General features: G+C 50.1%; 1 protein-coding gene across 4 annotated transcripts in view; it reads right to left on the bottom strand.

Annotated features, from left to right (window-relative positions):
- clasp1a (cytoplasmic linker associated protein 1a) overlaps positions 1-15,376 on the bottom strand; it is a 96,653-nt gene extending 81,277 nt beyond the window's left edge. For all 4 annotated transcript variants that reach the window (XM_075478919.1, XM_075478923.1, XM_075478921.1 and 1 more), the window contains exons 1-2: positions 15,233-15,376; positions 12,908-13,584 (exon numbers count right to left, since the gene is read on the bottom strand). In XM_075478919.1, coding sequence (XP_075335034.1) covers positions 12,908-13,105 — 198 coding nt within the window. In that variant the 5' untranslated portion in view covers positions 13,106-13,584; positions 15,233-15,376. The remainder of the gene's footprint in view (positions 1-12,907; positions 13,585-15,232) is intronic.
- Positions 15,377-15,879: the final 503 nt, after the last annotated feature.

Genomic DNA, 15,879 nt, shown 5'->3' with positions numbered 1-15,879 from the left:
TAATTCAGTGTTACAGTATTTACAACCCGTCTCCTGTCAGCCCCCCAGCCAAGGATGCCATGTGTCTGCCAGCTGTTTCTGTGAAGGCAGGGCTTACTGATGGCATGTTGATGGCTGTCCATGGCATACAAATGATGGGGGTTGTTACATGCATTTAGTTACTGATGATCAGAACTTCTTTTTACGATGTGATGACTGTGCAGATCCGGTGACAGAAGCTTCAGTGACTGAACTCCCCTCGGGCAGGAGGCTTCAGTCCATTCGGACCAGAACCTCCCGTCACAAAAACAGTTTTTTCCCCCTTGCAGTTGGACTTATGAACACTTCATAATCACCTCATAACCTGCCCCAATCACTTTACCACCATTAAAATAGCACTAATGAAGCTACACTGTTGTTGCTCTGTATATTGGATACTGTGTATTGTTGTACACACCTTGTACATTTTATATTCATATATTTTTTATTCTTTATTTTTTATCATTATATCCTATGTTACATGTTTGCACCTTACGCCGCAGCAAATTCCTAGTTAGTGAACACTGTTCACTAACAATGGCAATAAAACGAATTCTGATTCTGATGTGAGAGCACTCCTTCTGAAATCATCACTTGGTTTTGGTCTCATTAGCTTTCAGAATGAATGTGGCATCTTGGTTCCAAAGGTCCAGTTTTCCAGTCCTTCCAAAGCTGGAAACATGGAATGTGGTTCCTCATGCTGGTGGCGTTTCCAACATGTTGAAGCCCAACTTCATAGGAGCCACAGTACTCCCATATGCCGGCTCTTAATGCAGAGGGTGCGGCTGGACTTCTCGCTCTGCCATCTTTGCACACGGAAGACTTTCTTCTTTGCCTTCCATCAACCTGACTTTATCAGTTAACATATTTAAAAACTTTTGTTAATGACAGTTATCTGCAGTGTTTCGGTCCTGGTACGCAGAAGAACACACAGAGAGGACATATGACCGAGTCCATCCCAAACGGATCATTCACTCTTAGCTCAGAGGTCTTTCTTAGGTCTGAATACACGCACCACATCCCAGAAAAACATTCCCGTGTCACAACATGGCATGTTTCTGAGTAGGAAAAGAGACGCAGTTAGCAGTGTAATCCCAGGTAACAACTGGCTCCAGCTGTGGCGTGGCTGTCAGAGGCTTTTTGGCTGTTTTAATGAGACGTGGTTGCAGCCTCCTGAACAGCACCAGGAGTTGTGTGTTCACTCACTCCATGCACACATCCAGCACACAGCCACCTGTTACCACCCTTGAGGAGAATTATCGGCCCCTCGTTCATCCCTCGCTGTGCTGTGATGTCACAGAGGCAGAAACAGGCCAGCGCTGGCTAAGCTGACTCAGCAGTCTGCGTCCCCCCTCCATCTGTGCTCCTCAGCTGCCAGCAAACTGTCTGCTGTCCACAAGTTCACATTTAATCACACTGAGACAAACCAGGAAGACCGGTGGAGAGAGCACATGTCAGCTTCCGACCCAAACGCTGATGTGTGAGCAAATAACACCGTCAGGCTCCTCCTCACGTGTTTGACAGGCCGAAGGGAGGGACTGAAATAAACGTGGAAATGCAAGCTCGTCCGGGAAAAAAAGAGGAAAATCCTAAAGCTGAGCAGATTAAAGAAGAAAGCAGATTATGACTGGAGTCTGGCCACCACTGGACACATCTGTACTGGAGGCGCTGTGGGAAGGTCACCAGAACGAGAGATTAGTTGCTGCTGGTGCTGGTGCTGCTGCTGCTGCTGCTGCTGCTGCTGCTGCTGGTGGTACTGCTGCTGCTGGTGGTGCTGCTGGTGCTGCTGCTGCTGCTGCTGCTGCTGGTGCTGCTGCTGGTGGTGGTGCTGCTGGTGCTGATGCTGGTGCTGCTGCTGGTGGTGGTGCTGCTGCTGCTGCTGCTGGTGCTGCTGCTGGTGGTGGTGCTGCTGGTGCTGATGCTGGTGCTGCTGCTGGTGGTGGTGCTGCTGGTGCTGGTGGTGCTGCTGCTGGTGCTGCTGCTGGTGGTGCTGCTGCTGGTGGTGCTGCTGCTGGTGGTGGTGCTGCTGGTGGTGGTGCTGCTGCTGGTGCTGGTGGTGCTGGTGGTGCTGGTGCTGCTGGTACTGGTGGTGCTGATGCTGCTGGTGCTGCTGGTGGTGGTGGTGCTGCTGCTGCTGGTGGTGGTGGTGCTGGTGGTGGTGCTGCTGCTGCTGGTGCTCCTGACAAACATGGAGGCAGTGACGGTGACACACAGCGAGGTCATCATTCACAAACTACAGTCCCTAAGGATGCAGTTTTGGGCCTGATCACCAATCATCCATCACATGGTGCTTTTAAAGTCCATCCATCCATTTTCTATACCCACTGAATCCGTCGGTCGGGTCGTGGGGGGGGCTGGAGCCTATTCCAGCGGTCATCAGGCGAGAGGCAGGGTACACCCTGGACAGGCCGCCAGTCCATCACAGGGCCACATAGAGACAAACCAGACAAACCAGACACAACCACACTCACTCCTAAGGACAATTTTAGAGACACCAATTAACCTAACATGCATGTTTTTGGACAGTGGGAGGAAGCCAGAGTCCCCGGAGAGAACCCACGCATAAACAGAGAGAACATGCAGACTCCACACAGAAAGAACCAGCAGGGAGTTGAACCTGGAACCTTCTTGCTGTGAGGCGACGGTGCTAACCACCACACCACCGTGCAGCCCGTATTTAAAGTCTTTGATTTATATTCAGAACATTATTTATCAATGTTCCATACTTCAAAACCATCCTATGATGAGTATCAAGCAAAGAGATGGGGAGGTATCGTAACTTAAAAGCAGTTCCTGTCACATTTCATCAAAACAGCGGCCGATAAACCAATTAAAAAGATCCCGGGACGCATGATGTCACTGTCGTCCAGAATCTCAACGCTGATAGGCTGTCGTGACGCGAATACTTAGCCAAAGTTGGATTTTCTGAATTCGCGTCTTGTCATTCGCGGAATTCGCCTCATTCGCGCCGCCGGCTCTTTGCATTGACTTTGTGTGTAATCACGTCGCGCGAAAAATTCGCACCGCGTCCGGTCTGAAGGCACCGTTAGAGCTGACGTCATCTGATGAGCACAAGGTTTTTGTTGATATGAATTACTCCTGTGTGTGTGTGTGTGTGTGTGTGTGAGTGTGTGTGATCTGACCAGGATATAAGGCCTCAGCAGCTCAACATAAAGCTTATTTAACTCCAGTTGTGAGGACTCCTGCTGCTCTCAACAAGCTTGAAATGCTGCAGAATAACCATCAGTCCTTTCCAGTGGACATAACTCACCCCGAACATGGGCCGATCCATCACAACATACTTATCACCAAGTGTGCCTGGAAGGTAGGAATCAGATCAATAACTGCATTAACAGGGTTGAAAACAGGTGGGACGTGAATGATAAATGCAGCGAGAGAAAGAGAGAGAAGACGAGAGAAAGGATGAACAATACGGTGACCGATGAGCCCGAGGTGTCGCCTCATACTGACATGTGGCTGAAAGTGGAGAAAAACACAACTGAATCCTTTTAAATAAAGAAATAGTACAAAGACAGCATGCTAACACAGAGGAATGGAGGTGTGTTTTAATTCATACTGGGTTTAACTTTGATGGCAGAAACACTCTTCCTGAACCTTATTAATAACAGAATGGACTTTCAGCCACTCTGCCCGTGCTGTCATCACATTTCTGACCCGTCTCTGAGCCGGGTTCTGCTGCTGTCCCAACGCTCTCATTCTGTTTCAGGCTCTCAGTGATTTGACATCATTTACATTGTAGAAAACACAACGGTTTTGGGTTGTAAACAGGACCAAAAGGAGCAAAGAGACAGAGAGAGGGAGCAGCACAACGCCACAGGCCTATCAGCATCACTGCTCCACCCTCTGCTGCATCACTGCTCCACCCTCTGCTGCATCACTGCTCCACCCTCTGCTGCTTCACTCCACCCTCTGCTGCATCACTGCTCCACCCTCTGCTGCATCACTGCTCCACCCTCTGCTGCATCACTGCTCCACCCTCTGCTGCATCACTGCTCCACCCTCTGCTGCTTCACTCCACCCTCTGCTGCATCACTGCTCCACCCTCTGCTGCATCACTGCTCCACCCTCTGCTGCATCACTGCTCCACCCTCTGCTGCTTCACTGCTCCACCCTCTGCTGCTTCACTCCACCCTCTGCTGCATCACTGCTCCACCCTCTGCTGCTTCACTCCACCCTCTGCTGCATCACTGCTCCACCCTCTGCTGCATCACTGCTCCACCCTCTGCTGCTTCACTGCTCCACCCTCTGCTGCTTCACTCCACCCTCTGCTGCATCACTGCTCCACCCTCTGCTGCATCACTGCTCCACCCTCTGCTGCATCACTGCTCCACCCTCTGCTGCTTCACTGCTCCACCCTCTGCTGCTTCACTGCTCCACCCTCTGCTGCATCACTAACATCATGGCACAGCCAAAGCTGCAGCACCTCTGCACCGCCCACATCTTTCCTCCACAGGGAGGAGGGTCTGCTTCACCTCAGCTGACCACACAAGCTTTTAAGGGATGTGAGCATGTTATCTCTCCATCTGAATAACAGTGTTGATGCAGTTCAGGACTGACACCATTACATAATGAATACAAAGTGCCTCTATCCACTTCAGCTCCACTCGCACATATATTCCAAACTTAGATTTACTCACCACTTCATCTGTGGTGAACCAAGTTAAGCTTCATTAAACTGACCTCTGCTGGACTCTCAGCTTAACCCAACTATAGCAATGCCACAACTGCTCAGGACTCATTTCACACCCTGCAATGAGCTAAACAGAGAGGACCGACTCCCACAACAGAATATTATCTATGTGAAAGTGCTTCAGGGGTTTTAACAGCTCCACATACGAGCTGGGATCTACTCTGACAGTGTAAGTGATGTTAAAAACTGCTCTGGAGCCAGCTCTGCAACATCATCAAAGCCCGATCAGCACGGTTACATGCATGTAAAGTCAAACTGGGGTTACAGCTCAACTACGTCAGTCAGCATCCTGCTGCCTCCAACCTCCTCTGTGGGAGATCCTGGTCCATGTGAGTCCAGCTGAATTCACTGCACAGACGCTGTCTTTGAGCTGCTTTAACTGTGATTTTGTCAGATGAGGCTGTGGCTATTAAATCAGGTTTTATTAGAGCAGAGCAACAGTCCTGAAAAGCTTTCAGTGAGCTGACTCATAGTCTTTATGGGCTGATTTTCACTACTAGTTTAGGAAACTTTATTGAGAATTCAGCAGGATTAACATACACATAAACTGCTATGGAAACAGAGTGTGATTAAACAACTTTGAGAACTTTGCTTTGGTTAGACTACCATGTTTACAGGCATTATAGTCGGACTAACATGATGTAAACCTACAGAATGACACAAGTGGCTCACAGCATCATCCTGACTCCCAAACACTCTCTTTCCTGCACAAAGCCTCTGTTCTGTAAATCAGCCATGGAGCTACACCTCTGCTGCTCTACTGCTCGCAGATTAGCATTTATCATGACACCTTCCCAATGATCCAAAGTTCTCCATCAGGCTCCATTAGGGCTTGAGCTTCGTCTGGAGTCAAAGCTCATCCAATACACATGAGCTAACACTGTCAAATAACACAGGTCAGCTTTAAAATAACACACTTCAACATTGCTTCACTTTCAGTTTTCCATGAGAGGAGTTAGTTAGTTAGTTAGTTAGAGCTTTATTTGTCCCTGTGGGGCAATTGTACTTGCATTACACTCGCTGGCACCAGACATGAGACACGATCAGGCATATCAAAGAAAAAAACACACACAAACATTGAACATAGAACACAAAACAGCTACTAGTACACACTACATTGGGTGGCTGGATAAACTACTGACCTCATTTAGTGCCTTTATCGCTTGGGGAATAAAAGAGAACTTTGACCTGTTTTTGGACAGGAGGGGGGGACAAAAACGACGTCCAGAAGGCAGGAGTTTAAAAGAGGAGGACAGTGGATGCTTATATTGAGCGATGATGAGGAAGCCACATCTCGATGCTTGCTGGTGTCCAGGGTTAACCGGTGCTTTGGCTGGAGAATTGCTTCAGAAACCTTTCTGAGGTTCTGCTTCTGTTATTAAAAGTGAGAACAGAGAAACTCTCTCTGCAATGTTCTGCAGTAGAGACCAGCTACAGGCCAAAAGCAGCCCACAGAGGCAGGCAGAGATCGGTTCATTACGTTTGAGGCCAAGTCAAATCTGGAACAGGGACAAGGGGGTGTCGATGGGCCGTCCTGTGCTGGATAACAGAGGACAGGGGGGTGTAGATGGGCCGTCCTGTGCTGGATAACAGAGGACAGGGGGGTGTAGATGGGCCGTCCTGTGCTGGATAACAGAGGACAGGGGGGTGTAGATGGGCCGTCCTGGGCTGGATAACAGAGGACAGGGGGGTGTAGATGGGCCGTCCTGTGCTGGATAACAGAGGACAGGGGGGTGTAGATGGGCCGTCCTGTGCTGGATAACAGAGGACAGGGGGGTGTGGATGGGCCGTCCTGTGCTGGATAACAGAGGACAGGGGGGTGTGGATGGGCCGTCCTGTGCTGAATAACAGAGGACAGGGGGGTGTCGATGGGCCGTCCTGTGCTGGATAACAGAGGACAGGGGGGTGTCGATGGGCCGTCCTGTGCTGGATAACAGAGGACAGGGGGGTGTAGATGGGCCGTCCTGTGCTGGATAACAGAGGACAGGGGGGTGTAGATGGGCCGTCCTGTGCTGGATAACAGAGGACAGGGAGGTGTAGATGGGCCGTCCTGTGCTGGATAACAGAGGACAGGGGGGTGTCGATGGGCCGTCCTGTGCTGGATAACAGAGGACAGGGGGGTGTAGATGGGCCGTCCTGTGCTGGATAACAGAGGACAGGGGGGTGTAGATGGGCCGTCCTGGGCTGGATAACAGAGGACAGGGGGGTGTGGATGGGCCGTCCTGTGCTGGATAACAGAGGACAGGGAGGTGTAGATGGGCCGTCCTGTGCTGGATAACAGAGGACAGGGAGGTGTCGATGGGCCGTCCTGTGCTGGATAACAGAGGACAGGGGGGTGTCGATGGGCCGTCCTGTGCTGGATAACAGAGGACAGGGGGGTGTCGATGGGCCGTCCTGTGCTGGATAACAGAGGACAGGGGGGTGTCGATGGGCCGTCCTGTGCTGGATAACAGAGGACAGGGGGGTGTCGATGGGCCGTCCTGTGCTGGATAACAGAGGACAGGGGGGTGTAGATGGGCCGTCCTGTGCTGGATAACAGAGGACAGGGGGGTGTAGATGGGCCGTCCTGTGCTGGATAACAGAGGACAGGGGGGTGTAGATGGGCCGTCCTGTGCTGGATAACAGAGGACAGGACGCAATCAAAGTCTGATGAGGGCTCTTCTGTGTGCTTCCTACAACTGGTCACATGCTGATGTGTCATTTGCACAGGTTTGTTAAAGAGCACACTCTTAAAGCTGGATTTATAGCGTGGATGGCCCATGACGTGGGATAGCAACTGAGTAGCATACCGAGGCCTTCGCTATCGGTCAATCCGACTCCGTGGTCACGCAGAGGCTTTAAACCTTTCGAAGTTCTCCGTCGGGATGTCGGATCCGCAAGGCGATTCACCTCCCAATCAGTAGGCGTCGCTACGTTAGACGACCCAATCTGGCGACGTCTATGGTGAAAGTGGTTGTTTGATTGTTCACCTTCCGGCTCCGTTCCACTCCTCGCAGTGAACGATGGCAACCGAGAGAGAAAGACTGTTGGAGTTGTTGACCGACACACACTAAACTCTTTCAAAAATGGCGGTGTTGTTGTTGTGAGAGGAAGGAGCTAAACCGGAAAGTGATTCCGGAAATGATGTTGTTAGCTGACCAATCACAACCCTTGCGGTCTCCGCGAGTCTCCGTCGCCTCGGCGGATAGATAGGAATGTTGGCCGACACACGCAAGCGACGGAGAGGGCTTTCTGTGGCCTTTCCCGGACGACCATAAATCTGCTTTACTCTTTCACTTTCTCTCTGGCTCCAAACACAAGCACCTCTTTCATTTCCTGTCTGCTTTACTCCACCCTCTGCTCCGTCACTGAGGAACCCCGATCTCCTGATGTCAGTTCATCGTATGGTGGCCTTTTCCTCTCCTTATGGTTCATTATGAGGTGTTATGTAGGACCATGTTAGCGTCAGTGCCAGTGTCAGAAGCTGTCCCCTCAGTCCTGAGGCAGACTCACATGTCCTCACACAGAAACCAAAGCTTTTTGGCTCGTGTACTTCCTTTAGGTAAGTCATGGGGGGGGGGGGGGGGAAATTAAAGCCCAGAAGCAACCGCGATGGCAGATGAAGCTTTGGCTTTGTGTGTGTGAGGGGAGAACTGACCGGCTAACATCATCAAAGCCACAACAGGTGATTAGGTGCAGTCCCCCAAACCCTCCTGCAGCTCCACCCCTTTAAAGGTGAGGATGCATGGAAGCCCTTTGAAGCTGCACACATGAAATACAGCTGCCCTGCAGGGAAGATGATGGATCCAGACGCTGCCGAGCCACTTCCCTCCAGCCACATTTGTTAGTTTTGCTCTTAGGGAACAACACGTCGAAATGTGGGACCAGCGGTAGAAACACAGCAGAGTATCAGGCTGTACCCGTGTTCCTCCAGGCTGTACCCGTGTTCCTCCAGGCCGTACCCGTGTCCGTGTTCCTCCAGGCCGTACCCGTGTTCCTCCAGGCCGTACCCGTGTTCCTCCAGGCCGTACCCGTGTTCCTCCAGGCTGTACCCGTGTTCCTCCAGGCCGTACCCGTGTTCCTCCAGGCTGTACCCGTGTTCCTCCAGGCTGTACTCGTGTTCCTCCAGGCCGTACCCGTGTTCCTCCAGGCTGTACTCGTGTTCCTCCAGGCCGTACCCGTGTTCCTCCAGGCCGTACCCGTGTCCGTGTTCCTCCAGGCCGTACCCGTGTTCCTCCAGGCCGTACCCGTGTTCCTCCAGGCTGTACCCGTGTTCCTCCAGGCCGTACCCGTGTTCCTCCAGGCCGTACCCGTGTTCCTCCAGGCTGTACTCGTGTTCCTCCAGGCCGTACCCGTGTTCCTCCAGGCCGTACTCGTGTTCCTCCAGGCCGTACTCGTGTTCCTCCAGGCCGTACCCGTGTTCCTCCAGGCCGTACCCGTGTTCCTCCAGGCCGTACCCGTGTTCCTCCAGGCCGTACCCGTGTTCCTCCAGGCCGTACCCGTGTTCCTCCAGGCTGTACCCGTGTTCCTCCAGGCTGTACCCGTGTTCCTCCAGGCTGATTCCATTATTCCATCGATGAATCGATCACAAACACTTGAGCTTAATAACTCCGGCTGTCTTCACATGAACCATTCACTGAGTAATGTTTCAGAAAAGATGGAAGCACTGAAGAGCCATATCAAAATATTTTTTTAAAGAAACATTTTCTTTTCAAAGTAAAAATCAGAAATACAGTAAATAAAATGACCTGAACACACAAAAGTTACATCATGAAGCAGCTTTTAGCTACAGTCAGGGCTGGGTGATAAGGCCAAAACACACGTTTATCTCCAAACATTCCTCCTCCTGACACAGGACTACAGAACAGCAGCTATTAGCTTTCTAGCTCACATCCAGCTGTGCTAACATCTGTTAGCTTCTCTCCTACTGTGTCTGCTTTCATAAACTGTTTTTTAATGCAGCTGAAATCCTAATAAAGACTCTTATTCATCTTATTTCCTTTCTTATTGTCTGCTTGTCTCCGATTTCACAGATTCAGCGTGGTCTGATAGAACTGGCTGTTCTCTGCTGAGATGCTAAGCTAACACAGCGCAGTATTTTCCCTTTTCTTTGGTCTGAAATGCTTTTTCTCCTCCAGTTGCGGACGCAGCACGTGGTGTGACGGTAATACCTGTCGGCCACTGATCACAGCGCGTTGGGGGAACTACAGGAAGCATCTCTTTGGAATGAGGAACAGGAGGAGCGCTACACGCTGCACATTGTGAAGTTATTGGAGGACATTTAGTGCATAAAAGCTGATTTTAATCAGTTGTTTACAGCCATGTTGAGTAGGTCACATGCACTTTGGAGTGAAAAAGGTTGAATAAATGAATACAGCTGAGACAATGTCACACAGGTGAGTGTGTGAAAAAGGTGATAAAGGGTCAGTGCGTAATCTCTTGTATTTTATTAAGATCCACCTTCATGAATAAAACAGTGAGAATTTTAAATGATGTCACCTCATTAAGACCTCCACCTCCACAACTCGGGCAGCCACCAGCGTGGTGCGAGGTAGAACCGTTCTTTGGTTGCCACCCTGACCTCGCAGCAGCAACAACACACCTTCCGCCGCAGCCTCGCTGTGCTGGCAGCCCCTCACGGACAGGAGGGGCTCAGCTGGGTCACGTCTTCACTCTGTACCACCCGTGGGCTGATGAAACTGTGCGTTTACCTTCCCCTTACATCTGTGTGTTTACAGACGACTGCAGGCAGTACGTGCACGCCAGCAGAGAGTGACTCAGCAGTTCTTACACCAGGAACACACCACGGCCTCAGTGCCATTAAAAGCTGAATTAGATCATGATCGTTTAGCATCATCCTCTGGAATAAAACAGAAAACACCTTTTCAGGAAGAGTTCCCTTTCATTTGCAAAGACGACTTGTCCAACTTACAGAAGGCAGAAGTGGGACACAGCCCGTTATTCTGCAGAGAAGCCACACGTTTGTTTGACCGCATGTCTGTGTCTTCTCATATTTTCATGTCACTGGAACGGTCCTCATCTGCCAGTTAATGTCATATCTATTTTTGTATTGCAGTAAATATTAAAAAAGAACACGAATAAAGGAGCAAACAGCCTGAAGCTCCGTGAAATAAAAGCAAACCACAACAGTTGTTCCTCAGACAGTGTTTTCTCTCTCAGTGGTGTCAGCTGGGCCTTTTCCTCAGCTTCACCAACCAAATCAATACCGGTGCAGCGTTGCTGTCCACTTCATCCAATTCAGTGTTGCAGGGGGGCGGAGCCTGTCACAGGGGGCGGAGCCTGGACAGTACACGCTGGACAGGTTGATGGTCCATCACAGGGACACACAGATGAACAACCAGCGCTCACACTCAGGCCCGGGGTCACTTTAGAGTTCTGAGTGTCTCTGACAGCCAGAGCATGCACACAGAGAGAACAGCTGAGGTCAGAACCGGGAACCTTCCTGCTGTGAGGACGCCATGCCTCGCCACCGTGCTGCTGCTGGACCACTGGCCCTAAATGAGCAGTTCTGTCACCGCTCATGAGGCTGAATCCCTTCATGTCTGGGACGCAGAGCCGTTCTGAAGCTGGAATCCAGCAGGATAAAACTCTGAGCTCTGCTGTGGAGGCTCACAAAGAAAGTACAGCTGAAGGTTAAGAGTGTTTTGCTCTTTCTTTCCAGCACTGCTGCAGTTTGTGTAAAAGGCATGCTCCCCAAACCTCCATTTATGGTGAATGAATCCATCACCTCTCTCTGCCTCACTCTAACTGAATAGTTTCCACATTAGTTGCCTGGTGACCAGTGAGGCCTGCGCAGAGGATCCTGCCTGCACTGGGCTAACAGCAGAGCAGAGCCCCTGACGGAGCAGGGATGTCCTTTACATCCACCCAACCTGTCCAATTTGACCTTTAAATCAAGATGCATCATCACCACATTCACATCAGCCATGGCAAGCTTTGGGAGAACCCTAACCCAAGAAAGATGACGGGATATTCTGTCTTTTGGAGGCTAAACGATTAAAAAAAAGTTTATTTTCTTCTGTCCACAGCCACCGACTGCTCTTTGTTAAGCTTCAGCACGTTTTAAACTCACATTACTAACCATGTAGCAGAGCTACGCCTCAGTCTGAAGCACACAAAACAACTATCTGTGCACAGCTGAGCACGGCACCACTGACACAGCTCCAAGCCTCCTCACTGAGCAGCAGTATGTAGGGCAGCGCAGGCAAGCTCGGCTTTGTTCAGGCACAAATCTCACATTTTTCAGCCTACATAGAGCAAAAGCTTCATATCTCATCATGAAATCAGAGATTAGGTCAACAATGCGTTCATACACTTCTATCAGACAAAGCTCCCAGTGTTTGAGTGCTGAAGGAACTGCTGATGTGAGGAAAGTGTGGCCCAGATCAAACTCCAAAAAGAAGCCCAATCAATCACAGAGGAGCAGAAATGGGGAGCAGGGGAACAGCACTATCAGGAGACTGTGTCTGCCCCATGATATTTTGCTTTCCAGCACAGCAAACAGCAGATAAGGAAGGGAAATTTATACTTGGACCATGAAGACTAAATAAAAACTGGAAAATGAAGCCTATGGCCAGACAAAACTCAAATATACAGTAGGAATACAGCATACCTGATGACCTGACTGATTCCAATCTCAGTATATTTCCATTATCTGTGTACGCAGTATCTGTTCAACCCTGCTTTGACATGTAAAAACAGATTTGATGTAAATCATACGGTGCTTTGTCTCAAACAGGAATATAAAGCAAATAAAAAAAACAGCCTCTAAAATCTGCCTTTTATCCTCAGGTATAATCAGGTCACATGCAGACGACAGGTATCCATCATCTCCAGCTCTGCTCAGCACCACTATAACCAGCAGCTATTTCCTCTCTGTCCTCTGTGGAACCATCAACCACTCCTGCCATGGGGCTGAAGGAAGAGGCCACTCAACTTCGCTGGGCCACAACTTCCATCTATCAGTGCCCCCCGTGAGGGCCGAATATCACCAGCTGCAGATGAAGTCAACACCACGCAGAAATGCTCCAGCTGTGGCAGAGCAAAGAACTGAGCAGAGCGGCAGTGGGTGGAAGATGGTTGATCGCAGACAGAGATGCACGAAGAAGCATATTTGTGTTCTTCCAAAGCAAAAACTCCACACAGTCATCCTGATTTTCACACCACCTCTGGGCTTACCTTGAAATTACTCGAGTTGACCCAAGAGCTGGCAATGCCATCAACCATCTTGTCCAGCGCCGTCTGGTCCTGCTCCAGGTCATGGGACTTCTCTTTGTCCAGAATGTAATCGATGATCTCCTGGCCGACCTGCAGCCGCCGGCCCATATCCTTCTGCAGGACTTGCACCAGGCAGTTCTCCATGCTGGGCTCCATCATCCTGAGCTCGTCTGGCTGGATCTGGGACCGCCTGCCCTGCAGCAATCCTCCACTGCTCACAGCAACCAGAAGAGTTCAACTTGGTGAGGCTGTGGTTAGCTGACCCAAGGGGAGAGGAAAGAAGGAGCAGGCCAGTGTGCACTAAGTGCTTCTATTGTTATCCCTCAGGCTTTTGTTTTCTGCCAATTTCCAGCTTGCTAGCAAGTTAGTGGCCGTGCCCCAGGGATAGATGAAGCCGGGCTGGGGATATGGCAGCAATGCAGCATGTGTGTCTCTGGACGGCAGCTGGGGGAAGTTTACTACTCCCTCCCACTTTGTTCCCCCTCTTCTTCTCTTGGAGAAGTCTGAGCCAAACCACCACCACAGCAGGGGAAGGAGAGGTGGTTTTGGCGAGCAGTGGGCAAGGCAGCAAATGGAGATGATTGGAGAGGGCAGGCTTACAGCTCCATGTTGTGTTCCTGAATCTGTCCCCAGATGCCCTGGAGGAGCAAAACAGACAACAGAACAAAGTCAGTCCGGTACAAGGTTCATCATTTGAATCAGAATTATCAAACCACTTGATTTATTAACAGTAAACTGTGGACAGAGGCAGATCCATCACACATGAGCGTACTTTAACCAAAGCAAGAGTTTTTTAGCCCCTCAAACAGCCTCTCTGAGACTCTGAGTGACAAGGTTATCAAGCAGAGGAATGTCCAAAATATCCCTGTCAGGTGGAGGCCTTTGTTCTGGGAAAGACAATCAAAGCTTGATATGAGCCACATTCAGTGGACTTTGACCTTCATGCAGCCCTGCTGTGGGAGCTGCTTCATCCCTGTTGGGCAAACAAACAATGGCAGAACCATGTCTCCTTAGATTCCAGGTGAAGACGCTGAAACAGATCAGAGGACAACAGCAGACTGAATAAAGACAGCAGACTGAATAAGGACAGCAGACTGAATAAGGACAGCAGACTGAATAAGGACAGCAGACTGAATAAGGACAGCAGACTGAATAAAGACAGCAGACTGAATAAAGACAGCAGACTGAATAAAGACAGCAGACTGAATAAGGACAGCAGACTGAATAAAGACAGCAGACTGAATAAGGACAGCAGACTGAATAAAGACAGCAGACTGAATAAAGACAGCAGACTGAATAAGGACAGCAGACTGAATAAAGACAGCAGACTGAATAAAGACAGCAGACTGAATAAGGACAGCAGACTGAATAAGGACAGCAGACTGAATAAAGACAGCAGACTGAATAAAGACAGCAGACTGAATAAAGACAGCAGACTGAATAAAGACAGCAGACTGAATAAGGACAGCAGACTGAATAAGGACAGCAGACTGAATAAAGACAGCAGACTGAATAAGGACAGCAGACTGAATAAGGACAGCAGACTGAATAAAGACAGCAGACTGAATAAAGACAGCAGACTGAATAAGGACAGCAGACTGAATAAAGACAGCAGACTGAATAAGGACAGCAGACTGAATAAGGACAGCAGACTGAATAAAGACAGCAGACTGAATAAAGACAGCAGACTGAATAAGGACAGCAGACTGAATAAAGACAGCAGACTGAATAAAGACAGCAGACTGAATAAGGACAGCAGACTGAATAAAGACAGCAGACTGAATAAAGACAGCAGACTGAATAAGGACAGCAGACTGAATAAAGACAGCAGACTGAATAAAGACAGAAATAATACTAAAGACTTCTTCAGCTGAAATAATTTCATCCCAGCAAGCCATTTCAACTTTCCTTTCTATTTCTAACAATGGCTCAGCGTGCCCCACTGACACTGACAGGCCACCCACCCTTATTTACCGGGGCTCTGCATGAAGGTAAAATCACGCGCACACGCACAGTCCTCTGCTTTTGTGCAGCCTGCTGAGCTCCAGCCAGCTCAGAGCCCGACTGACAGCCTCCATGAAGGCAAAGCTTCCCGACAGCCTCGGCCGCCCTCGGACAGCCTCGGTCTTTGTGTGCGTGGAGCGGCTCCCCGGCAGAGCCGTGATGACAATAAAAGCTATAAAAGCTAAAGCTAGCCCTTAGCGCAGCCCTGCCTCTCTGAGGCGTTAGTCCACGTCCACGCAGCACAAAGAGGGCAGTGGGAGCAGAAGGTGTAGCTCCACTCACCGTGTTCCGCTCACCGTGTCCTGCTTCCACAGCTGGGACACGTCGCTGGCTGTTTCTGGCTGTAAATGTCCGCTCCACGGCCTCAGGTCTGTCCTGGCTCTCCTCTCATTCTCCACCCGGAATGCTGCCTGCAGGACAAGAATGGGATCGTCGCGCGCATGCGCAGTCGGCCCAGAGATGATGTTGGCACTTGGAAAACTGTCGCATGGCAATGCTGGGAAAAAAAGAGAAAAAACACCCTGGTGTGTTCCGCTCGTGTGTGCGCGGGTCTCTGGCGGCATCTACTGGGCAATTAAGGTGTGTGCGCGCGCGGTTGGTTTAAACTGGCGAGTTAAAGGTGCTTTGTCCAGGTTTCATTAGCAGGCTCCTCTGACATGGAAGGTTATACACAAGCCTAGCTCCTCTTCTATAAATGATTAGATATGGAAGAGTCGCTTCTTTATTCAAACCGTGTGAAACATTGTGTTGGCTAGACTTCAGTAATGAGCTGAACCCTGATGTTAACCAGGAGATGAGGGTGAGGGGAGCACTAACCCTCACCCTCATCTCATCTCCTGGGTTAGGGTGAGGGGACCACTAACCCTCACCCTCATCTCATCTCCTGGGTTAGGGTGAGGGCACTAACCCTCACCCTCATCTCATCTCCT

Source organism: Odontesthes bonariensis, chromosome 12, assembly GCF_027942865.1.
Source record: "Odontesthes bonariensis isolate fOdoBon6 chromosome 12, fOdoBon6.hap1, whole genome shotgun sequence".
In the NCBI taxonomy this organism is placed as follows: Eukaryota; Metazoa; Chordata; class Actinopteri; order Atheriniformes; family Atherinopsidae; genus Odontesthes; species Odontesthes bonariensis.
Note: the sequence above shows the minus strand (reverse complement) of the source record. Positions and strands in the feature narration are given on the sequence as shown.